Source organism: Eucalyptus grandis, chromosome 5, assembly GCF_016545825.1.
Source record: "Eucalyptus grandis isolate ANBG69807.140 chromosome 5, ASM1654582v1, whole genome shotgun sequence".
Classification (NCBI taxonomy): Eukaryota; Viridiplantae; Streptophyta; class Magnoliopsida; order Myrtales; family Myrtaceae; genus Eucalyptus; species Eucalyptus grandis.
The window spans coordinates 6219840-6245133 of NC_052616.1; the positions used below are offsets into that span (position 1 = coordinate 6219840).

General features: G+C 40.8%; 3 protein-coding genes and 1 non-coding gene across 5 annotated transcripts; 2 read left to right on the forward strand and 2 right to left on the reverse strand.

Moving 5' to 3' along the window:
- Nucleotides 1–11212: 11212 nt before the first annotated feature.
- LOC104443710 (flavin-containing monooxygenase FMO GS-OX-like 3) lies at nt 11213–12932 on the forward strand. The gene is given in 8 exon segments (XM_018874948.2): nt 11213–11537; nt 11622–11639; nt 11642–11673; nt 11752–11904; nt 12003–12085; nt 12192–12327; nt 12428–12601; nt 12744–12932. Coding segments are annotated over 8 exon segments (1095 nt in total). The 5' UTR covers nt 11213–11227.
- Nucleotides 12933–15687: 2755 nt separating this feature from the next.
- On the forward strand, nt 15688–19284 carry LOC104443709 (flavin-containing monooxygenase FMO GS-OX-like 4). Of its 2 annotated transcripts, XM_010057219.3 has the most exons (7): nt 15689–16327; nt 17392–17462; nt 17949–18101; nt 18201–18283; nt 18390–18525; nt 18625–18798; nt 18936–19284. In XM_010057219.3, the coding sequence occupies exons 1-7, from the start codon at nt 15757–15759 to the stop codon at nt 19122–19124; spliced, it is 1377 nt and encodes a 458-aa protein (XP_010055521.2). In that variant the 5' UTR covers nt 15689–15756; the 3' UTR covers nt 19125–19284. The 2 variants fall into 2 exon arrangements, with proteins under 2 accessions (XP_039170058.1, XP_010055521.2); XM_039314124.1 differs by having other exon boundaries at nt 15688–16327; nt 18390–18798.
- Nucleotides 19285–19889: 605 nt separating this feature from the next.
- On the reverse strand, nt 19890–19960 carry TRNAG-GCC. The gene has a single exon. It is a non-coding gene; the product is annotated as a tRNA-Gly (tRNA).
- A 2271-nt stretch (nt 19961–22231) lies between these two features.
- On the reverse strand, nt 22232–23938 carry LOC104443711. Its single transcript, XM_010057221.3, has 5 exons — nt 23716–23938; nt 23392–23592; nt 23220–23294; nt 22988–23128; nt 22232–22777 (listed from the first exon to the last, which is right to left on the reverse strand). The coding sequence occupies exons 1-5, from the start codon at nt 23716–23718 to the stop codon at nt 22448–22450; spliced, it is 750 nt and encodes a 249-aa protein (XP_010055523.2). The 5' UTR covers nt 23719–23938; the 3' UTR covers nt 22232–22447.
- Between the last annotated feature and the right edge of the window lie 1356 nt (nt 23939–25294).

Below are 25294 nucleotides of genomic sequence, written 5' to 3' on the forward strand. Positions count from 1 at the left end.
CAATAATATTTAGGCAATCACCGGATTTTCAATTATCGAGTCAATCTTCGATCAATCAAAGGATTCCGTTATGTCTTTTCCAGCCACGAGATCTTCTCCAGTTGATAAGGTTAAATCCTTAACGAAACATCCAGTTCTGGATAACCTTTCTTCAACGGATTAGAGACTGTCAATGAGGATAGACTTTGAGTCTTGAGTCTGGCTGTCCGGAGGTCTTCAGACTTTAAATAGCAGAGTCTGCAAGCCTTCAGACTAGACTGATGGAAACGTTTTGTCAGCTTCAAAACACTTCAAGAAGATTTCTCCAACAATTGCCACATGAGATTTTCCAGATTTTCAATGAGGCTGTCATTATGAATTTGTTCCACAATCTCCTAAGGGTATCGCTAGCTTGGCCAATCTGTTATCCTCTCAATCTTGTACTTTTCATTATGATGCATAGTATGAAAAGCATGCCTCATGATGTACATGTTGATTTCTGCTGGTGCTTTTGGTCTTGACAATAAATCAGCAAGCACATTCTTCTTCCCAGCAATGTGTTTGGTTTCAAAAGAGTATTTTGAAAACCATTCAGCTCATTGAAGCAGTTGAGAATTTGGAACCTGCTTCTATTTGAAGTTGGTCATTTGGGGGAAAGATGCCATATCCAATTCTACTAGGAAGTAATGGTCGATGAGATGGAATTCAAACTTTTTTATTCCATTTTTCACCGTCAAAATTTCTTTGAAAGTGGAATGATAATGCATTTCAGCTTGGGAAAACTTTCCACTTTTATAGGCACGCAAATGTCTCTTACTATTGATTTCTTCAAACAAGATGGCGGCCCAGTAGTCATCACTGGCGTAAGTCTGGAGAATTATCTTCCCTATTGATGGAATTTGTAACGGGGGAAGAGTTTGCATAATCTCCTTGAGTTCAACAACTACTTTAGTCTAAGATTTTCCCTAAGGTGTGAGATTCTTCTTTAGCATTGATTATAGTAGAATCAGCAACTTTGCAAGATTTGGAACAAAGTCTCTGAGATAATTAATTATCCCAAGAAATTGCTGAACTTGCTTTGTTGTGAAGTTTTCCTTGTGAAATTTTAATAATTCCTGAGCAATATGTGGCCCTGGATAGTATGTTCTCTTGTTAAGGTGCATACTAAGAAATTCAATTTATGTCTAGGCAATGTTCATCTTTGTTTGAGAAAGCGTGATCCCATGCTTTTTCACGATCTTTGCAAATTGTTCAAGAAATTGACAATGTGACTCCTCATCAGGACTGTAGAACAGGATAACATCAATGTATACAACTACACTTGACGGGATTGATAGGAAAATTCGACACATGGCCTTTTAGAATAGAGATGGTGCCACCTTTAAACCAAAATGAACTTTACATTGAAAATGTTGATTTGGGATACATAATCTTGTCTTGGGTCTGTCTTTAGGATGGATGCCCAATTGCCAAAATCCGGCTTTAAGATCAAATCTAGAGTAGATTTGGGCCTTGGATAATCCAGCAAAGAGGGAATTTCTTGAGGGTAAAGGAAATTTGTCATCTTTGAGAAAAAGGTTAAGAGGCTGATATTAATTACCAATCTCATTTTTTCTCTATTTTGCTCAGTACGCTTATTGACGTAGAAAGCTTCACAAACCCATTGAGAATCGGAGATTTCAATAAGGCCTTGTTGTAATAGTTCTGAGCATTCCTTTTGAGCTAAAACCAGACGTTCTTGGTTTATTCCCATGTGACTCACTTTGGTTGGATTGATATCTTCATTCTTTTTTAAATGAATGCGAATAAAGAACTCTGGATTTTCTCATAAATGATGAGAACATTTCTGAGCGAATTCAGAATGAGATTCTGAGCAAGATTCTAGCAACTTTTACATGATTGGACCTAACAGACTCATTTGAATGGAAAAAAGTATTTGGATATTGACAAATTCGGAGAATTGGTCCTTATACTTAAAATATTTTATAGGAATGATCCGAAGCTGAGAAATCTAAGTCATGATGTCCCAACCAATAATCAAATCTTTATTGGGGTGACTAGATTCGAAGATTTTTGTGGTTATAAAACACTGGGGAAAAAATTGGACAGTTATCGGAGTGGTTCTTACATTCGTAGAGAAAGTACCTCCTGAAGCAGAATTGAAATATCGAACACGGGAAGTCCAATATTCTTTAGGAAGAACTTTAGTATCTAAAAGTGAAGAACTTGTTCCGGTGTCTATGAGAGCAATGACGGTGATAGGCTTAGCAAACTTTGAGGTGAATATTTTCACAGGGAAATGGGGGCAATGAGTTTGGCTCGAAAATATGTCAGTGCTTTGTTATGAAGATGTAAGAAATATGTGAAAAATTTCTTCAGAATCTGAATCCAAATCAATTTCACTGGGAGTTTGGTAATAAGGGATGCCACAAAGAGTTTATTTAAATGGTTCTTCATCCACAAAGAATAAAGATTCGATATAATCATTTTCAAGAGAAATACCAGTTTCATATATGAAGTATCAAGTGATTCTAACCTTTTTTTTGCTTTGGGACAATTTTTGGCAAAATGTCCTTTTTGATTGCAGACGAAGCATCAATTTGATTTTTTGTGGCCTGAGCGATTTTTCTTTTTGCGTAGGTATCGCCATTTTTTCTTTCTTCAAAAGTGTTTAGAGTCATGCTTGGATTTATTTATCCAAAGCTTCTTGAAGTGCTTCTTTTTTCTGGAAGATTTTCCACAAGAACCATCGCAATCTTGTTTGGAACATTTGATCTTTAGCTTTTGGCGAGAACAAGCCATGTCAAGTTCTCTATTATTGTCGACATAAGTCTGGATCATTTGGCGTTTGATACACAATTCTTCAAGACACAAATGGATTTCTTGTTGGATTTCTCCTAACGGAATATCCTAAATTCTTCTTTGTTTGGTGAGAAAAGTTCTCTCAACCTGCTGGGATAACTCTTTAGGGATGGAGGTCAGGAAAACATGCTTCAGATTTGCATCAGCTCCAATTTGATAGAAGAGTTTAAGCATTTCTTGATAATGCTTATCAAGATGTTTTTTTTGGAGAGAGTAGCATCTTCTTTTGAAAAATTCTCTCCTTTTAAGCTCTACTAGGTCAGAAGGTTTTCCTACAAAAAAAAAAAAAATGATATAGGAGGGTAATGGCATGACCAAAATCAGGTGAGAGTAAAAAGTGAAACCGATCTTGTTCTAACACAGATTGCCACCAATGTTTGAGAATGCCTATAAATCTTATGACAAAACAAAAAAGAACATTATATTTGTCCCGATTGGTAAGAGCTTGGGCATTTAATCAAGTATGAAATTCCTCAAGTTTTTCTAGCCATTTGTGATAGGGAATATCATCAATGGTAAAAAACTGTTTTGATGCAATGGACATATGCTGGGAGGAATTATTTGGCTAAACAACTTCTGGTTCAGAGGGGTTTGATTCCATATCCTGGTCCAGTGGGTCGGTCATGTATATTGATGAAGTCACTGGTACAATAGGAAAGGAATCAATGGTAGGGTTGAGAAGGATGATGAGGATGAGAGGGATACCGAATCTAATTTAGTATCAAAGATGTTCGGAAAAGTTGATTCTGCTGGAAATAGAATCTGGTCTGTTGGAATAATAGGATCAGGATGTTGAATAACAAGGTCAAGTTGTGATTCATGATTATCCAAATCTCTTAAGAAAGATTCTAACTGGTTTGACAGCATCTTTTGATCTAGTTTTTCCCTTATAACAAGTGATGATTCTTCAAACTTCTTCTCCTTTCCCTTTTCTTTCCTTATTCTATCTAGTTCCTTGAGACGATTTCGCATTTCAGCCACATCTGTCTTGTCTTGTCTGACAGGAACATTTGTGAGAGCAACAAAGATAGACGTCTGAAGTGGTGGAGTGGGATGCTCTATTTGCAAAGTAGTCGGAAATGGATTGAGTCTTCCTTCTTCAAGGATCTGGATTTGTCTTTTGAGTTTTTCTATTTCCGCCTTAGGACTTTCGAGATGATGATACCCTAAATATTGTCCAGATTCCAAGACATGAAGCCTCTTTTGGAAATCTGAAAGCATCTTCTTGGTGGTTTCATCATACCTTCGAAGATATTGTTGCACATTCACAATTTTGGAATCAATTGCTTTGAACGTATTGTTTTGTGCTAAAAGAGTCTCCGATTGCCAATTTAAGACAGCTTCAGCAACAAGGGTTCTTTTCTGTCTGCCATGTTCATCCACATCAGTGGGGGAAGGTATCTTAGGAGCATGCCAATATCTGCCTTATGGATTAATAAATTCTTCTAGAGCAGGAAACAAGAGTTTAGAACTTTCTCGAACAAGAGGGGGAAAGTCTATGTCATGGAACATGGCGATGGAAGAACTCAATGGTGTTTTTGCTGGAACCTCAAGTGGGTAGAAATGCTTTTTCGCCCACTTTAGGATTGGCTTATAAAACGGGGAAAGAGTCGGTTTTTCCTGAGGAGGAGATGAAGGAGGTGAGGGTGGTGGATTTGGTGAGACCGAGGTTGGAGCAGTGAACTTTGGTGGTGGAGTTGGCACATAAGAAACCATAAACTGAAATTTATCACACTCACCAAGAGTGTCAACAGAGGAATTTCCATTCAAGTACCTTTGGTACATAGGGTCCTTTGGCTTATTGTGCTTCCGTTGAGGTGGAGGTTTTGCATATGGATCTACCTTGTCGGGAGAGTTTGTGCAGTAAGAACATCGACAAAAAGGATCCCAGAAACAATGAGCATACTGGTCTTTATAGTAATGGACAGGATATCCATCACTTTTGAAGTATTGAACAAGCTTTTTTTGATCTGGTTCGGAAATTGACTCAGGAACATATGGTTAAATCATAAAGAGGGTCTAGAAGATAGAAGGACTTTCTTCATTTTCCTTGCCAAATTTGATGGAAACAGTTTCATTTTTCTTTCGGATGAACTCAGAGTCTGTTGACTGGAAAGGTTTGTTATTCTGATGCAACTTTTCATAGTTGGTGACCTAAGTCTCTGAAAGAAGCTTGGCCAACTTTTCATTCAGGATCTGTCTGGGAACATGAATGCAAGATGTTTGATCATTCTGCATAGAGATGAATAGGGCGTCTTCATTTCCATTGTGGAAATTCAAATCAAGAGCATGGTTCTGCACTCAATAAACCATCAGGTAGTGTAGTGTTGCTACTATAGAATCAGCAGTTTGAGGGGTTCCAGTGAGCTGGACTTAGACTTTTAGAAAATAGAGTAGCTGGGGGTTTGAAAAAACGATATTAAAGTTTAGATATAGAGTCACAAAGATTGTTCCAACATTCAAAGTGGTTTGGACAGTACCAATGCAAGCATGCTAGTGTTTTAGGAACCTAGTATCCAACAAAGCAATTCTTGCTACAACTGGCAAGTCTTTACAATCATGAAAAGTAAGAGCACGTGTTGTTGATGTAAATCATACTTTCTTTGTTCTGCTTTTCTTTATCCTCACAAGTAGAGTTGAATTTGTCGTTTCCAGCCTTGATTGAATCATTAGCACCAACATTTGTTACTGCATTTCCCAAATCAATGATCCGCCTCGCTTTACTTCCCGTTTGCACTAGAACTTAACTCCCGAATGTCAATATCTAACTTTGGCTTCAACTTGAATTCCTTTACTTCATTTTCACAGTTTCCACCCGAGCTTAGCTCTTGACCAGCAACATTTATCTTCAACTTTGACTTATATGCTTTAACATCCCCCCGCAAATTGGGAAGGGGTAAAGAACCAATGCCCAATTTGGTACGAATGTCAAAATGAGCGAACCGTGAGATAGGTTTTGTGAAAATATCAGCAAGCTGGCAATTGCTTGGAATATAACACACATTGAGAGAGCCAGAAGCAACCTTTTCTCGTACAAAATGAAAGTCAACTTTGATGTGTTTGGTGCGGGCATGTAAAATGGGATTAGCAGTAAGAGCAATAGCGCATCGATTATCACGAGAACAAACGAGTTGGTGAAGAAAGTGACAGACCAATATCACGAAGAACAAAGCTGACCCAAGTAAGCTCAGCAGTGGCAGAGGCAAGGGCACGATATTCTGCTTCAGTAGAAGATCGACTTACAGTAGGCTGTTTCTTCGCTGTCCAAGAAATGAGATTAGAGCCGAGAAATGTACAGAAGCCAGTTGTGGATCGTCTAGTCTCTGTGCAACCAGCCCAGTCTGCATCTGAAAAACCATAGAGTTGTCTAGAACTTCGAGAATGGAGAAAAATACCACAACTGATAGTTCCTTTAACATAACGCAGAACCCTCTTCAGTTTGTGAAAGTCTGCGACAGTAGGTTGCTGCATTTTCTGGCATAACATGTTTGTAGCATAGGCAATATCAGGACGAGTCAATGTTAGATATTGAAGACCACCAACGAGACTTCTATATTCAAGAGGATTAGATAAGGGAATGGAATCAGATTGCATGATATATGATCTCTGAGATAGTGGAGTAGAGATTGGTTTACAATCAATCAATTGAGCTCGAGTAAGAAGATCGATTGCATATTTGGTTTGACAGAGAAACATATCAGTAGAGTTGCGTTTAGCTTCAATGCCAAGAAAGTAGTGAAGATATCCTAGATCTTTCATGTGAAACTGAAGGCTTAGAGAATGAATTAAACTCGAAAGTAATGAGGATGAGCTACCAGTTAAGACAATATCATCCACATATAATAAGAGAAGTACCGTGTCTTGTCCATTACGAAGAATAAACAGAGAGGGATCAGTTGAGCTGTAGACAAAACCATTTTCAAGTAAAAAGGTACTGAACTTATCAAACCATGCACGAGGAGCTTGTCGAAGACCATAAAGAGATTTCTTGAGGAGACACACATGATTAGGTGTTTGTGACTGTATGAAACCAGGGGGCTGCTCCATGTAAAGCTTTTGATCAATGTGCCATGTAGGAATGCGTTCTTGACATCAAGTTGATGAATAGGCCATTGATTCATCATGGCTACGAGATAGAACTAACCGAATTGTAGCATGTTTGACTCCGGGCTGAAAGTTTCAGTAAAATCTATACCTTCTTCTTGGTGAAACCCTTTAGCTACAAGACGAGCTTTTAACCTATCAAGACTTCCATCAGATGCCAATTTGGTTTTAAACACCCATTTGCAGCCTATCACATTCATGTCAGTTGTTCGAGGAATTAAAATCCAGGTATGATTCTGATGTAAAGCATCCATCTCTTCTTTCATAGCTGTATACCATCCTTGATCAGCTAAAGCTGACTTAACTGATCTAGGTTCAGCAGGTACTTTGTACTCAGCAAGACAAGCATATTTAGGATTAGTTTTGATAATCCCAGATTTTGACCGAGTCTGCATAGGATGAGATGTAGTTGTACCTTGTGAGGTAGAACTAGTAGGAGCATGGTTGATATTATTTCCAGTCAAGTGAACAGCTTCAGGATGAACTGTAGAGCTGGATACTTCCTGATCTTGTGAAAAGTAATGATCCTGATGAGTAGGAACTTCGGCTTGTGTTGTTGTAATGGAAGTAAGATTGTCATGTTCTTCAAGAGGCAAATAGAATGAAGTAGAATGATTGATACCATTATTATGCAGTTGTTGTATAGAATCTTGTGTAGATGAGGAGATAACATTTCGACTTACTAGATCCAAAAATTTAACCTCTTCTGTCCATAGTCGATATAGTGTTGTATAGGATGTGTTCTCTGTCACACAGGACTTAGTAAAAGGAAAGAACCTTTCATCAAAGATGACATGTCTACTTATGTATACTCGACCAGTAGTAGGAACCAGACATCTATATCCTTTGTGTCGTTCACTATATCCAATGAATATACAGGTAAGAGATCGTGGATCTAGCTTGTGTTGTGCATAGGGTCTGAGACAAGGAAAACAAGCACAGCCAAAGACTCTGAGATGATCATAGCTCGGTTTTCTCTGATAGAGTTTACTATATGGTGATTGCATCAGTAGCTTAGGTGTAGGAAGCATATTGATGATATAAATGGCTGTCAAGAAGGCATCAACCCAATATTTCAAAGGAACTTTAGCATGATAGAGCATAGCCAGACCTAATTCAACAACATGGTGATGCTTTCTTTCAGAAACACCATTCTGTTTTGGTGTATGAGGGCAGGACACCTGTTGTTTAATGCCATGGCTTTGTAAATGTGTCTGGAACTTGTAACTAACAAATTCACCTCCACCATCACATTGAAAGACCTTGATTTTGCAATCAAGCTGATTTTCAACTTGTCTCTGAAACAGAATAAAGATGTCATAGAAGTCTGTTTTTGCTTTCATCGGGTAGATCCAGCTAAACCGAGAATAATCGTCTACAAAGATGACATAATATTTGAAGTTTTGAAATGAAATGACTGGTGAAGGTCCCCAGATATCGCAGTGAACCTTTTCTAAAGGTGTAGATGTTACAGATTCAGATAGTGGAAATGGTAAAGCAGTATGTTTTGCAACTTGACAACTTCGACATACATTCTGTATTCTAGTATTGCAGTAGATGTGTTGTTGATTTTGCAAGTATTGCAGTGTTTTCGGATTGGTGTGTGCTAAACGTTGATGCCATAGATCCTCTCCTAGAGCTCTGTGTCTCTGAGTTAGAAATGCTTCTGTGGTGTGAGAGTCAACTTGATACAATCCTTTAACCTTCCTTCCGAGCAACAGAGTTGTGTTGGTGTAATTGTCCTTAATGTATACACCAGTTTTATCAAAAACAAAAGAACATGGATAATCATCCGTTAGTTTTGATACAGATAGAAGGTTCTTCTTTATATCAGGCACAATTAACACATCATTCAGAGGTAATGAATCCACTTTAGTATGCAACAATGTATCACCCGTATAGGTGATAGGCAGACACAATCCATTTCCAATCATCACTGTATCAGTTCCATGGTATCTAGAAGGATTATGAAGAATACCAGAGTTTGCTGTAATGTGAGCTGTTGCACCCGTGTCTGGATACCACTCATTTCCACTTGATCTTCGATGTGCATGGCAGCTAATGCTGTTGGAACTTCCTCTACTTGGTATGAATTATCAAAGCGATACCAGCAGTGAAGTGCATCATGACCTGGTCTTCTACAAATTTGACACTCCAGTCAAGTGTTTTCTGTTGTTTTCTCCATCTACATATCTTTATGGAGAGTTAAGTTCGAAGAAGGATAGATCTTGGTATCCGTATACCTTTGAGCTGAACCATTATATGGTCTAAAACCTTGACCAGGCCCCAAAGCAGAGGAGGTGTTAGTCTGGTTAAGCTGTTGGCTGCCCTGTTCATAGTTCGAAGTATTGTTTCTGTAGTTCATATTTCTTCCAAGATAACCAAAGTTTCTATATCTATTATTGAATGATCTTCCTCTTCCAAAACTTCTTCCTCCACGACTATATCCTCTTATACTTCCAAGACTACTATTTTGTTGTACAAAATCTCTATTAAACTCCTCTTTGTGTATAGCTTCAGTCTTCCTTTGGCCATAGTATGCTAGATTTGGACTGAATTGACTCGAGGAGTAGTTTTGTAGCCTTGTTTCGAATCTTTCCAAATGTGAGATTACTTCATCATATTCAGGTTGTGGCTTTAAACAATAGATTGTTGTTTTAAAGCTCTCATACTCAGACCCCAGCCCTTCTAAAACATCGAACAGTTTTGTTAGCTCATCCACTGGTTTCCCTATTGCATTCAATTGATCACATACAGACTTAAACTCTCTGAGATATGTTGATAAAGTTCTATCACGCTTCTGACAAGCTTGTAGTTTTCCCCTTAACTCAAACTCCTTTGCCATAGATTTTTGAGTAAACAGATTGAGCAAGGTCTGCCACAATTCATATGCTGTGTTTAGGCCAATTATTAAACTGAGTATGTTTTCGGAGATAGCACCACTAATCCAGGAGGACACTAACTGATCTGTCTTGATCCAATCATTATAGTCAGGATTAGGAATCTCAATTGTTTGATTACCTTCTTCGACCTGCAGTGTTCTAGCAGGTGGTAGAACTTCTCCATTAACAAACCCAAACAGGTCTTGACTCCTTAAGAACCTATGGCGAGCTTGCCATAGAAGGAAATTTTCTTCAGTTAACTTGATGGTAACAAAATTCGAGATGTTGACATGAATAGGGAATGGATATTTCAAGCTTCTTGCTACCATTCTATATTTCCAGATCTTAGAACAGTTCTGGTTGTAAACTCAAGCTCTTGCTAGTTTAGCAGTATCGTTGTAGCAAATCTATTTATGATGCAGATCTGGATGAAGATGAGAATCATTAACTCACATATCAATGAAGCTTTGAATCCTGACTTCAATCTGCTGTAGATTCAACCATTTTCATACAGCATCGAGATGATTTCTCCAGGATGAGAGCTCTGATACCATGTGAAGAAGCCAAGAACAGGAAAGAAAAACAGAGAAGATGAAGAAACAAGTTGACAATGATGATGAATCGAACAAATGCTCTTGAGCTTCTGTATTCAGTCTTTCACACAGAGAGAGAGAGGAATTTACAAAGTGTATATTCAATCAGTTCTTCGTACAATTCAGTATTTATATGTGAGCGAACAACAAACTTGTTCAACTGAATTAACAGAAGTCAAAAACAGAACAAGGGAAAATAACAGAACAAGGAAGGTATTCAGTTTTGACTTAAAACTGAATATCTGTTATTTAATGAGCACGTGTTGTTGATGTAAATCATACTTTCTTTGTTCTGCTTTTCTTTATCCTCACAAGTAGAGTTGAATTTGTTGTTTCCAGCCTTGATTGAATTATTAGCACCAACATTTGTTACTGCATTTCCCAAATCAGCAGTCGCCTCACTTTACTTCCCGTTTGCACCGAACTTAACTCCCGAATGTCAATATCTAACTTTGGCTTCAACTTGAATTCCTTTACTTCATTTTCACAGTTTCCACCCGAGCTTAGCTCTTGACCAGCAACATTTATCTTCAACTTTGACTTATATGCTTTAACACCCCCAAGGCCGCCTCAATGGTTTCCCAACATGTGGCGGTCATCGGCGCCGGAGCCGCCGGCCTCGTTGCCGCCCGCGAGCTCCGCCGCGAGGGCCACAGGGTCGTCGTCTTCGAGCGGGAGCCCCGCGCCGGCGGCACCTGGGTCTACACGCCAGCCACCAAGCCGGACCCGCTCGGGTTCAACCCGTCCCAGCCTGTCGTCCACTCAAGCCTCTACAAATCCCTGCGCACCAACCTGCCCCACGAGGTGATGGGGATCAGGGACTACCCGTTCCTGCCGAGGGCGGACGGGTCGGGCAACCCGAGGAGGTACCCCGGTCACGAGGAGGCGCTGGCGTACTTGGAGGATTTCGCGAGGGAGTTCGGGCTTGAAGAAGTGGTGAGGTTCGAGGAGGAGATTGTGGGGGTCGGGAAGGCCGAGGAGGGTGGAAAGTGGAAGGTGTCATCGAGGATGAGGAGTGGCGGCGGCGGCGGAGGTGGCGGCGGAGAAGAGGAGGTTTTTGATGCGGCGGTTGTCTGTAACGGGCATTACACGGAGCCCCGAATCGCCGAAATCCCCGGTAATGTTCGACTTAATACTCGATCTGTCATATCGTGTTAACTTCGATGCGCACATGTCATGACTTTGGCCACTTTCTGCGTAGGCATTGATCTGTGGCCGGGGACTATCGTACACCCGAGCCATTTCAGGATCTAGTACGTTTCTTGTGTCTTCTTCTACTAGTATTGCAGGGTAGCTTGGCCTCTGTTTACCGTCTTAACATTTCTCTATAGGTTGTTGTTTTGATAGGGAGTGCTGCAAGTGCCGTGGACGTCTCTCGGGACATCGCCAAGGTTGCCAAAGAAGTTCATGTGGCATCTAGATCATATGAATACGACACTCTTGGAATGCAATCCGGCCATGATAATATGAGGCTTCATCCCATGGTAACAGATGGATCCTCAGTTTTTCATCACAACATTCTCGTGAAACTCGGTCTCTCGAGTAGTGTGTTCAATACATAATGAAGTCGAACTAAATGCAGATCGAGAAGGCCCATGAAGATGGTAAAGTCACCTTCCTTGACGGGAGTTCTGTAGACGCTAATGTCATTCTACATTGCACTGGGTATTCTTTCACCGATCCTGCTGAAGTTTCCACGCAAGGACAATATGATGCTATTGAATATGTTGGAAGAGAAAACGATTCATGCTGGTTTCATTTCTTGTTTTAGGTACAAATATCATTTCCCTTTTCTTGAAACCAATGGAATTGTGTCCGTAGATGACAATCGTGTCGGACCTTTATAAAAGCACGTATTCCCACCACATCTAGCGCCTTGGCTATCATTTGTAGGATTGCCATGGAAGGTTTGTACTAAGCACCAATCATCCTCGATTACTAATAGTAGATTTCTTCTGACTCATTTTCTTAATCTTCGTAAATTATTCTCTTGACATGATTTTCTAGGTCGTACCATTTCCCCAGTTTGAATATCAGAGCAGGTGGATTGCCGGTGCTTTGTCTGGTAGAATCGCTCTTCCATCAGAGGAGGAGATGATGGAAGATGTAGAAGATTTGTACTCTGAACTCGAAGCTCTGGGTATACCAAAGCGATATACTCATAACTTAGCCAGCTCTCAGGTAAGTATTGATGAAATACATTGTGAAATTTTTAACTTTCAACGGCTGAGACGATTGTTAAAGAATCATATTTGGACATTGACAAGTTCATTCCATTTTGACCAAGCTGCATCCTCCTCTTCTTCTTCTTTTTCTTCTACAGTTTGAGTACAACGATTGGCTCGCGATACAGAGCGGATCTCGACCGTCTGAGGAATGGAGGAAGGAAATGTACTCAGAAAGTATGAGGAAGATGCGAGCCCGACCCGAGGTGTACCGTGATGAGGAGATTGACGAGACATTGATTTCAGAAGCACACGAGGACTTCGCCAAATTCCCTTTGCGTCGATGATGTTTTAGTTGTGTTTCCTAATAATTAAGGGTTCCTAAAGTAGACTATTCATCATGGATGTCAACATTCTTTTGTTCCTAAGAGAATATTGGATTGGCGATGACAACAAAAGTCAACAAAAAAAAAATGTATTCTCATAACTCTTGTGTAATAAGTTGATGTGGCTAGTTTCATTGACATCAAGATGGTTTTGGTGATTTTTTTTGAAGAAGTTTAGTTCTTTGATCTTCAAAAGGTAGTAAAACTCCATTTGTTCGCGGAAAATAATTAATTTAGAAAATATATTTCAGCATTGAATCGTGTTTATATTTCTAACAAAAATGAATAAATGAAAATTTGTCATCATGAAAATGTTTAAATATAATTATTGTCAATAATAAAAAAAATTATACCGGCTAATTATTTCAAGATATACAAATGATAATATTCATTTTTCGCGAAATAAATAGAGTCTAAAAAAGGAACTATAACATGATATTTAACAGTAGATCCTGACCAATTCTGAAAACTCGTATCTTTTATATTTTACCAAGATCAAAAGTCTAATTAAAGAGCTTGGTTTGCATGTAATTGTAGCGAGTGAGACCGGTGGCAAAGGCAATTGCAATCCTCTCTTCCTTTTATCTTTCTACTTGATCCGATTGATTGAATATGTAGAATGGAATTGAACCATCCTAAACTTTGATGTCTTTCGTTCACACATTGCTCATTTCGACTTACATATATAGAAATGCTATTGCATGTGCGCTGTTAACATGCTAGCTGTGATTGGGTCATTGAGCTTATATGGGAAAAGTATCCAAAAAAATAAAAAAAGAAGAAGAAGTTATAAACCTATTTTACTTGTGTTAATTCAATTATAAATCTTTTGATCATACCAATTCATTGTTAAATATTTTGATGGTTTGTCAATGTAGTCCATCCAATCAAAATTGGTCGGAAATCGCCGATATGGATGTCAACTGTCTTACGTGAATAACCAACACTTACATGGACATTTTTTTTCTATTTTTTATTTTTATTTTTATGTTTTTTATTTTCTTTCCTTTCTTTATTTTCCCAACTGTGGATCGACAAGGTCGTTGGCTGACCCTCTCGGCCACAAGCGGGATCTGGATGAGGGCCTCTCCCCTCCCCAGTCGCAAGTGAGAATCTCTATGCCCTTGCCTATGTCCTTGCCTACATCCAGGAGAGAGTTGCAACCCTCACGTAATGGTTGGTAATGGGACCCTTGCTTGGTTTTGGGCTAGGGCTACAATGCCATCTCTTGTGGCCAATGAGGGCATCGCGGCCCTCGCCTAGACCAGCGAGGGTGGCCGCCCCTCCCATGGCCTAGAGTTGTAAAAAAAAAAAATTATATATATATAGAAAGAAAAGAGAAGAGAAAAGAAAGAGATGACAAATTAAAAAAAAAATGTTAAAAAATTGTAAAATTTGTTCGCATTAACGCTAGTTAAACCACGTGAAACGTCCAACGTTTATGTCAATGATTTCTTATCAAAATCAGTTGAATGGATATATTGGCAAAGTCGTCAAGATGTTTAAATTTCTATCGATACAATTGAAATATTTAGGACTAAATTGATCAAGTACAATAGGTACAGAATTTTTCAGTACTTTTCTCCACAAATATTGAGAGGAAGAAAATGGAAACATCAACATTTTCTAAAGGAAAAATCCACAAAAATCCCCAAAAATCCCCAAACTATGTCAAATGTCACGCATTTACCCTTAAATAATTTTTGTAATACGAGAAGTCCCAAACAGGTACCTATGTAACACATTTACTCTCCGTCAATAAAGACCATTAAAAATCTACTTGCATCGAGGCTTGAAAGCAAATGTTGTTTTTATAGCCCTCACGTGACTTAAATGAAATAAAAAAAAATGACTTTAATTTGACTTAAAAAAATCATCCAACAGAACCTTAATGAAGGGTTGCATAAGTATAAATTTTGGATTTTTTTTTTTTGTGACCCAAGAACCCTGTACAGTCAGCAGTCGGCAGCTAGCGAGTAAACCTGGGAAACACGTAAATGGAATGACCCACCACCCTTGGCGTCTCACTTAAAACTCAAGCGACCGTGATAGGATTCGAACTTCTCCCCTTCATGAGGGGGAGAGAGCCCAAACTATCGCAGCCACCAAGACGGTTGTATAAATTTTGGATTTTTCTTTTTTTATGCTGGAGGAACCTCCTTAGCCGATAGCCAAAACGTAAATTTTGGATTTTTCATATCACAAAAAAACTTAAATATAATTCACCGTGGTAACGCAGTTGATTGAGATCTCTCCTTCCTACACATGAAAGTTGAGGGTTCGAATCCCTGCGTTACTAGTGGATTGCTGAGCCAGTTTTCCTCAAGATATAGTCGCCGTTAGTCTTCCACCACAGAGGCCTGTGAAACCTCAAATTGGTGTAAGCCAACAAGGGCATGCTCCGACAGATCCTCAGTTACCAAAAAAAAAAAACTTAAATACAGTTCAAGAGTCGTTCGTGACTTTTTTTCCTTCTCTAAAAGCGGCAAGCCCAAAAGAAGAAGAGAAACACAACGCTTCTCCTTCTTCTTCCTGGGGAATTCAAGTCGGTCTTCTCTTACAAAGCAGCCTTAGCTTCTCAGAACATCACGGCGATTCGCGACCACGTTCATGCACATCTCACGGCCCAAAAACAAAAAAGGACAAAAAAATATTACTATCCAAAAATTAGTGGGCCCGAAATGATTTAGCCGCCGATAAAACCCTCTCGCCACCCACCGTAGATTTTGTCGCCATTCGTTCGTCATCTTTTCGGGCACGAGAAAGTTTGCCCTCGTCGACGACCATGCACATGGCCGCCTCAATGATTTCCCGCCACGTGGCGGTCATCGGCGCCGGAGCCGCCGGCCTCGTCGCCGCCCGCGAGCTCCGCCGCGAGGGCCACAGGGTCGCCGTCTTCGAGCGGGAGCCCCGCGCCGGCGGCACCTGGGTCTACACGCGCGCCACCGAGCCGGACCCGCTCGGGATCGACCCGTCCCGGCCCGTGGTCCAGTCGAGCCTCTACAAGTCCCTGCGCACCAACCTGCCCCGCGAGGTGATGGGGTTCGGGGACTACCCGTTCCTGCCGAGGGCGGACGGGTCGGGCGACCCGAGGAGGTACCCGGGTCACGAGGAGGTGCTGGCGTACCTGGAGGATTTCGCGAGGGAGTTCGGGCTTGAAGAAATGGTGAGGTTCGGGGAGGAGATTGTGGGGGTCGGGATGGCGGAGGAGGGTGGAAAGTGGAAGGTGACGTGCAGGATGAGCAACGGCGGCGGCGGCGGAGGCGGCGGAGGCGGCGGCGGAGAAGAGGAAGTTTTTGATGCGGTGGTTGTTTGTAACGGGCACTACACGGAGCCCCGAATCGCCGAAATCCCCGGTAATGTTCGATTTCATTGGATATGTAGAGTAGAGTATATAATTCGCGGTCAGTTTGAATTTCGATGTGTTCAATTGGATTCAGCAGGCTACAGAAAGATTTGATTTTCGGCGGTGTTTTTCCTGTTTCTGTTGTTGTGTCCTTAATGTGGTGTTGGCCATGCTTTGCACATAGCATGTTTGATTCGAGTTGCCATGGATTATGTTCGGCAACGGAAATGGAATGGTTGATGGGATTTGTCGCGCTTTTGGAGGTCTGCTTGGAACGAGTCTTCAATTTGCTCTGCTTTATTTTGCCGTGTCTATTCGGACGAGGAGGATCTCAGACTCTCACTTACGCTATTGCAAAATTCTTCTTCTATGAAGATTCTCGAACTCTATTTATCTCAGAAATTGCTGTGACTATCTATGAACACGTTTGCAAAGTTTTCTTTTTATTGGTATTTGGATTAGAAGCTACCGAAAAGAACTGAGAATCGGATGGAAAAAGCACTTCTTTTACATAATATGACCAGTTCCTGAATGTCTAAACAGATCGGGGACAGAGTCTTAATCCATACAAAAGCAAATAGAGGTTTAATCAAGTGAATAGGTTTCCTGTACGAATTTGCCTTTTTTCGCTTCAGCATCTGTTGTTGCTGGTCTGATGTTCTTACAATTAGCGAATTCGAAGTTAGCAGCAATCATCTGGGATCTGCATCTGATCACCTTGTATATAGAGACCAATGAAGTACAGCAAATTAAAGAAAGTTCTCTCATTTTGCTCCTTATCACTTTTGTGAGATAATAACTGAGTGTGCAAAACATTGGTTGCATATTCTTGTCATCTCTTAGCAAGGATATATGATCGACTTGTGGTATATTATGCCTAACCATAGAGAGATTGGCCCCATAGAGGGCCTTGTTCTCGAAGGAGTCATTGTTGCTTCTGTCGCACTGTCAAAAGAAATGAGTAAATTTTGATTAGGTCACAATATATATCGCACCTGCCATTCTCACTTTGTCATATCGTATTATAATTAACACAGGTAAGCATATATCATGATTTTGGCCACTTTTGTGTAGGCATTGATCTGTGGCCAGGGAAGCAAATGCACAGCCACAACTATCGTACACCCGAGCCATTTCAGGATCTAGTACGTTTCAGGTGTCTTCTTCACCTAGTCTTGCAGTGTAGCTTGGCCTTTGTTCTCTGTCTTAATATATCTTTGTATTGCTACCACGCCTATATATTACAGTCGCTTCTGTCCATAATAGTTTTGAATATGCTCTTGAATTTGATTTACTTATTATTTGAGCAGTAAATATCGCAGTAAATGTCGATTAGGGGTGCATAAAGACGGAAGGGGCTAAGATTTTGAATCATTCATAGTTCATAATGAGGTGAACTGAGACTGCTTAGAATAAGTAATCTTTCATAAAGTTAAGTGCCCCCCTTTTGAGTAAACTGCTCTATTAGAGAGTTGGAACTATCTGGCATTTATTTTTTTGTATGATATTTAGAAAGATAGGAGATTTTTAATTCTCCCCTCCCCATTTCTTTTCAGTATGTTTCTTTTTCCTGATCAAGATTGTCAAATTGCATGCTTGTAAACAGAAATATATTTTTGGCTTCTCTACAGGTTGTTGTTCTGATAGGGAGTGCTGCAAGTGCCGTGGACATCTCTCGGGACATTGCCCAGGTTGCCAAAGAAGTTCATGTGACATCTAGATCATATGAAGTCGAAACTCTTGGAATGCAATCTGGCTATGATAATTTGTGGCTTCATCCCATGGTAATATATGGGTTCACTGTCTTTCATCACAATAATCTTATGAAACTCGATCCCTCAAGTAGTCTATTCAATATGTTAATGAACTGGAACTAAGTGCAGATCGACAAGGCCCATGAAGATGGTAAAGTCACTTTCCTCGACGGGAGTTCCATAGGCGCCGATATCATTCTACATTGCACCGGGTATTCTTTCACTGATCTCGCTTAAGTTTCGATGCAAAGGCAAACTAATGCTATTGAATATGATGGAAAACAAAGCAATTCATGCTGGTTACATTTCTTGTTTCAGGTACAAATATCATTTCCCTTTTCTTGAAACCAATGGAATTGTGTCCGTAGATGACAATCGTGTCGCACCATTATACAAGCACGTATTCCCACCACATTTGGCGCCTTGGCTATCATTTGTAGGATTGCCATGGAAGGTTTGTACCAAGCACCGATCATCCTCGATTCCTGTAGTGGGTTTTTCCCGGCTCTTTTTCTTAATCTTTGTAAATTATTCTCTTGACATGATTTTCCAGGTTGTACCATTTCCCCAGTTCGAGTATCAGAGCAAGTGGATAGCCGGTGCTCTGTCCGGTAGAGTCGCTCTTCCATCAGAGGAGGAGATGATGGAAGATGTAAAAGATTTGTACTCCAAACTTGAAGCTTTGGGCGTACCAAAGCGATATACTCATAATTTAGGCAACTCTCAGGTAAGCATTGCGGACATACATGGAGAAACTTTCGACTTTCAACAGCTGGGACGATTGTTAAAGAATCATGTTTGGACATTGATAAGTTCATTCCATTTTGACTAAGTTTGCACCTTCTTCTCCCTCTTCTTCTACAGTTTGAGTACAACGATTGGCTAGCGGCACAGAGCGGATCTCAGCCGTCTGAAGAATGGAGGAAGAAAATGTATTCGGAGAGTTCTATGAAGAGACGTGCCCGACCCGAGGCGTACCGTGATGAGGAGGTAGACGAGACATTGATTTCACAAGCGCACGAGGACTTCGCCAAACTCCCTTCGCATCGATAATGTTGTAGCCGTGTTCCCTAATAAATAAGGTGGTCCAAAGGAGACCCTTCATCATGGATCTCAGTATTCATTTATTTGTCGAGAATAATGCCGGATTGGTAATGACAACAAAAGCCAACAAAAAACAAAAGTGCATCTTTTGAGAACTTTTGCACATTCATTTGATGTGATTAGTTTCATTGACATGTAGATGGTTTTAGCAAACTTTTTTAAAGATGTGAAAAGTTGTTTAATCTTCAAAAGGTAATAAAATTGAGAAAAATCGAGAAAAGGGAATAGAAAAGGAAAGCGACGTCTTTAGAGAACTCTTGTCCAATCGGTCGATGTGGTTAATTTCAATGACATCGTGATGGCTTTCATAAATTTTTTCAGATGGCTTTCATAAATTTTTTCAATGATGTTAAAAGTTCTTTAATCTTTAAAAGGTAGTAAAATTTAGAAAAGGAAAAAGAGGATGACTTTCGTAAGTTTTTTTAATGATGTTAAAAGTCCATTAATTTTTAAGAGAAATTAATCGAAAAAAGGAAAAAGAAAAAGAAGGTGACATCTTTAGAACTCCTGTCCAATCGGTTGATGTGGTTAGTTTCATTGAATGGCTTTAGTAATTCTTTTCAATTATGTTAAAAGTCTTTAATCTTTAAAAGAAACATGGAAAAAGGAAAAGATGAAGCTCAGGGTTGGCGAAGTATTGATCGTTTGAATGGATCAATGGGCGTGACTGAATCAACGGTCACAATCGCAAGTCGTCACAGCTTTCTTGAGGTCTGCACCAGCCGGGAATCGAACCCGGGTCTGTACCGTGGCAGGGTACTATTCTACCACTAGACCACTGGTGCTTGGTGTTCAATACCTAGCCAATTTATATATTTAACGGTTATTTCCAGCCCTCCATGATTCCCAGCACCTCTCTTGAAATATAGGTTCCATGGACAATATATATTTTCATTATTTATGGAAAATTATTATATATAAATTATTAACAATAATAAAAATGTTTTGCATTGACTTATAATTTCAAGTAACACAAACAATCACTTTTAGGAAATTTTTCCAAATCATTATTATTTCTCTAATAAATAGAGCCATAATCCCGACCATAATTTTAAAAAAATATAGATACTCCTTTGAAATTAAGTCGGTAGCAGCTTGTTTTGTGCCCATGATTATTCCCGCGTCGGCGTTTGTCAGAAGCTTATGAACCTATCATTAAAAATCCGTACGGTGCACACTGTTTCGCCTAGATTCCGACACCCCCAATACGTTGCGCCCTCAGAAACCCCTCAACGCCCCCAACGTGTCAAAACAAGCACAACAAATGGAAGAAAATCAACCCCAGAAAAGGAAAAGTAAGTACCAAAAACATCCCCCAACCAAACTTAGACTTAATGGGTTTATTTTTCCCGTGTTTTTCTGACAAATTCGCCGCTTGAATTGAATCGCATCCACCAGAAGTGTGTGGTGTAGGGTGTTGTCTCTTCTTCGCCGGCCTCGTTCGTGACAGGCATTCAAAAGGTTCTGTTTCTCTGGCTCTGCCAGGAACCAGGTGGCGAGGAGGAAGAGCCAACGAAATTGAATGCCCTCTGGGGGGTTTTCCTCTGTTGTCATATGGTACTGATTAAGGGTGTGCAAAACCAACTATTCAAATTGAAAATCTGGATCGACTTAGTTCGGTTCCTAGGAGTGTCGGTCCGATTTTTTATTCCTAAAAGTGGAATAAAGGTCCGAGCGATCTGAATTCCGATTTTAAGGGGAACCGGACTAACTATATATACTTTTTTTAAAAAATTTCTTCAAAAAAATAAGAAGTGATCAACTTTTTTCCTTGTTTCTTCATAATAGAAGAATCAAGTAGTAGAAAAAAATAATGATTAGCTCTCGATCCTAGGACCAATCAGTCTAATCCCTAGTTTTCAGAAATGGAAACTGGACTGAGCTAGGAATTAATCACCCCCAATATTATGTTGAGGCGACAAGCCACAAAAGCGAAGAGAGGGAGTCACTATTGCGCCGGCTAGTCATGCTGCGGCCAATTCACATAATGGATGTACCACGTGACTGTGATCAAGCGAGACAAACGGGTCCTTAAGTAAGTCAGCGTTTCAGCAACCAATAATAATTTGCCATGTCGCTTGGTCGGCCGGTCAGCTCACGTGTTAATTTCACGAAAACAAACTGGGAAAGAAACAAAAGGAGAGTGGGGGTGGAGCTGTGTATTTCCAGGAGGTGTTTCTCCAGTTTTGGTGGGGTCTTGGATCCAATTCATCTGTCCAATTTGAGGCCCCTAAAATCCAGATTTGGGGAATCTTTGGTCACCCCCACAGCCTTCACAGTTCACTCCAGCTGTTGTTTCTCAAGTGCTTGACTCTGAGAGAGAGAGAGAGAGAGAGCACTTGTTTCCCTCCAAATCTTCAGCTTCTCAAGCCATTCACTGTCAATACTTGAGGTTACAATACAAAGGAAAGTTGCCAAGTAGGAAAGCTTTCTATCGCCTAATGCACAATATAATTTATACAAGTGGCGTCGTGAACCATCCATTCGAGAGAGTGGATAGTTATAATCCTCAAATCAATGATAAACAAGGCTGTTTGTGTTATTAAAAAAAAAAAGAAAAAAGAAAAATTGCATCGATAGTATACACTACTGAGTTAAGATAGTCTAAGCTAGGTAACTTTAGATTGCTCGATTGACCCCATTCTCCGTATCATTTTAGTATGTGAAATTCAATTTCAAACCTCAATCGCGAAAAAGGAACTTTCGAGGCTGCCCCTTGAATTGTACGACCACCATCATTATCAGCAAAATAAGTTGCTCCGGAAAAAAAGATCATTTTCCAGGGAGCTAAGAGAGGAAGGCCATTCAATTCCGGGAGAAATTATTGGCAAGCCCATTATTCAACTTTTTCATGCGGCGGTGCGGCGAAGAGTCAATCCCGAGGAATCAGCAGCGAGCAAGCAGGGCCATCGAATCGCATCCAACGCATTGGCTGCTTTTTCGAACACCGTTACACAGGCAAAATCCAACAGATCAAAGGATGGAGATACGATTCAGCAGCCGACATGAGACCCGCACGAAATGCTGTCTAGCTAATTTCGTGTCTGGCTAATTTCGGAAACTGGCAGGTATAATTAGCGACGTACAAGTAATTCACACCGGCGAATGCAACGATGCATGCATGTTGTATCGGTACAATGATGATAATTACTCTACAAGAAGAGAGAAGAGAACAAAAAGAGAGAGAAGAAACAAAAAGAGAAGCCGTTGTTTCCTGTCAGAGCGCCAAAATCCGTCAGGGGGTGCCCCCCCAGCCGTCTCCCGCCGCGTGGTCAGTACAGGGGCGACCGGTGAGGGACGCCCTTCCGCCGGTTCATGTAGCCGGCGACGGACCCGGCCACGTCCGTCGCCGGCCGGCACCAGAGGCGAGCCGTCGCCACCTGGGCGATCGGAGCCGGGCGGTAGCGCTTCCTCCTGCCGAACTCAGGGCACGCGGTTGGCGAGATAGGCAAATCGAGGACCGAGTCGGGGGTGATGTGTCCATCATCTACGAGCTCCGGGAAGCCCTCGTGAGATGGTCTGTTCAGTGATGGAAGGGGCCCGTGGCTGTGATCTTGGAGCCGTTTCTTGAGGCCAATCTTTTTGGTCATTTGGTCGTGTACCTGCATTGTCAGGACGAAAGATGAAACTCGACCAAGAAAGAAGAAAGCAAGCTAATCCAAACTGAGGACTTAAAACAGAGTCGAGCTGCTCGAGCTTAATTGGTGCATTACTCGAACAAACTCAATTCTTCTCGAGTTCCAAGTGTCTTGACCACAATCGGGTCGAGCACGAGTAAATTGAATTTCAATTTTAGTAAAACGGGATTGGACCTTGCATGAGAGAGAGCAGAAGTGGAAGCCATCTTGTAGGCTCCGGTCACAAGTGATGCAGAAGTTGCCCGAGCCTCTAAACGGGCGAGACATTGGCCTCTGGTTCAAGAACACCACTTTCGCGCTGTTCGTTGTGTATGGCTGTTTATCAAAACGATGAATTCAATTGAGAAAAATCAAGAACAATTGCATATTTAGGCGTATGGAGATGTACAGAGATTCTGATCTTTACTTGGACGAGGGAACAGTCGAGCAGTTTCTGCGCATCGCCCAAGCGAATGACATCGTGGTACACGTACCTCCTTATCTGAGAAAAAATCACGGAGAAGTGATGAATTCTAAGCAAAATTCAAGACACGCTGTTTTTGGATTGAAAGGGGTGAATTTTGAGTTGAGAAGCGGACCTGCAAGAGACGGTGATGGCGATGAGGAGGCAAGCAATGAGGGCACATGCTGGCGCAGCAATCCAAGCAAAACGTGTTCTTCTCGTTCTTCTTCGCGCAGTCGTGAACGCCGCACGGATTGAAGAACTTCTCTCCGAGGAGAATTCGGAGCCACCGAGGAATGTCTGAACCCCGACCACCGCCGCCACCGCCACCACCAACCTGACCCAAAAGAAGAAAAAAACAGGGCACGATACCCACATGGAAAAGTCAATGACCCATCTCACAAAATCCTCCAAAAAGCCGAAAAAACTCAAAATCTTGAAATCTAGAAACGAAAGTCACCATTTTTTTCTCAGCAGAAGTTCCCTTCTCTGTTTCTGAAGACCAAGACAGGGTCGAGAGACTCAAGAACAGAGCAGAGACTGCTTCGGCTTTTGTCAGGCTTTATACCCAGAGTTCCATGAGAGAGAGAGAGAGAAAGAGAGAGAGGGAGTGATGGAATTGGAGAAGGGTGCAAGCAAGAAAGGGGGAAACGGCGCGCCGGTGGGCAAGTAATTTACTCCGCTTCTGTGATTACCAATGAAGAGCGGAAACAGGGGAAGAATTGGAGGTTCATTTAAAGACGAGAAGCTCTCTTTTCTCCTTTTTCCTTTTTTTTTTCCGGCTTTAAAACTTATTTCACGCACTGATCTTGAAGTCCAAAGCAAAAAATTCTTGCTTGCGCCGGTTTCACACCTAAAAGCTAAAAAAACCCTAATCTACGATTCTATCTTCCCCTCCATATCTTTTACCCCATATTTTCCACTCCCAAGATGATGTTGTAACTCTAATCATCACTTCGAGTATAAGAAATGGTAAACATAATAACGTCTAATTTAGAAAACTCAATGAGCACGTATAATTTATCTTTGCTACGACTAGATATCGCCATATATCATCATCGACAAATTCATTAGCTCAATTCAATAACAACTCGATAGCAAATTCAGCCCTTGAATGGAGCTATTTACAAATATGTAATTAGGAGGTCAGAAACAAAATTTGAATCTTCTTTTGAAATGGTAAGTGAACACTAGGGGTATTAAATTTTGGAGTGATAGATTCTTGATTTGGTCTTATCCAATAATCTGGTCCAATCCAGTTGCACCATGGAATAGGGGACTAGACCAGCCCAATTCGGTTTTCGAGCGGTTCAATGGAACTAAGTCAAGTTCAAAGGAGAAATGCTTAGAATTCTATGAGAGGTGAAGGAGATGTGAAGAAAGATAAAGACCGAAAGAGGAGAATAGGTGTGAGCATTGTGAGGTGAAAGGGAAAAGACATAAAGAGGAGAGGTGTGAGCATCGAGAGGCGAAAGGGAAAGACAGAGAGAGGAGAGGAGACGTGTGAGACAACAACAAAAAAAGGAGAAGAAATAATTGGTCTAGGCGGTCCAATTTGATTCAATTCCAGCCGGTTCCACCTTTAGAAATCAAGAATTGGACTGATATTCCTAAAAATTGAACTCAATTAGTTGATTTAGACCAATCAAGGCTATTTTCGATTTGGTCAATTTGCCTTGTTCCCCTACGGAATACTTCCGAAATTTCAAATTTATACTGTTAGTTAGGGTGCCTGATCTCTGCTCCTCGACATGCAGCACTCTGCATTTCATTTGGCCGGGCACTGCGGCGTCAAATCTCTTTTTCCGTCTCTAGAAATAGAATGATGGAATGAAGAACAGCAACGAGAAGACCCAGAGCGCCGGTACTACTTCTCCTCTCATTCTCCGGATAAAACATTAAATAAAGTGTCGGAAAAAAATGCTTCTACTACAGTCTACTCCTGTCCACGCTTCGTTAGTGCGCTTTCCTTGAGCCGTCCTTGGGGATTGGACAACAATCGCACGCACGCACAAATAATGATTTTTCTGCGAGTCCCC

Bases quoted from the DNA above. Each gene is read 5' to 3' on its own strand.
- LOC104443709 (XM_039314124.1), top strand. From the start codon at position 15,757: ATGCACATGGCCGCCTCAATGATTTCCCGCCACGTGGCGGTCATCGGC. The intron at 16,328-17,391 runs GTAATGTTCGAT...ACTTTTGTGTAG, and splicing joins CCGAATCGCCGAAATCCCCG to GCATTGATCTGTGGCCAGGG. The intron at 18,102-18,200 runs GTAATATATGGG...AACTAAGTGCAG, and splicing joins ATTTGTGGCTTCATCCCATG to ATCGACAAGGCCCATGAAGA.
- LOC104443711 (XM_010057221.3), bottom strand. The intron at 23,129-23,219 runs GTAAAGATCAGA...TTTGATAAACAG, and splicing joins TCGACTGTTCCCTCGTCCAA to CCATACACAACGAACAGCGC. The intron at 22,778-22,987 runs GTCCAATCCCGT...CTGACAATGCAG, and splicing joins TCTGCTCTCTCTCATGCAAG to GTACACGACCAAATGACCAA.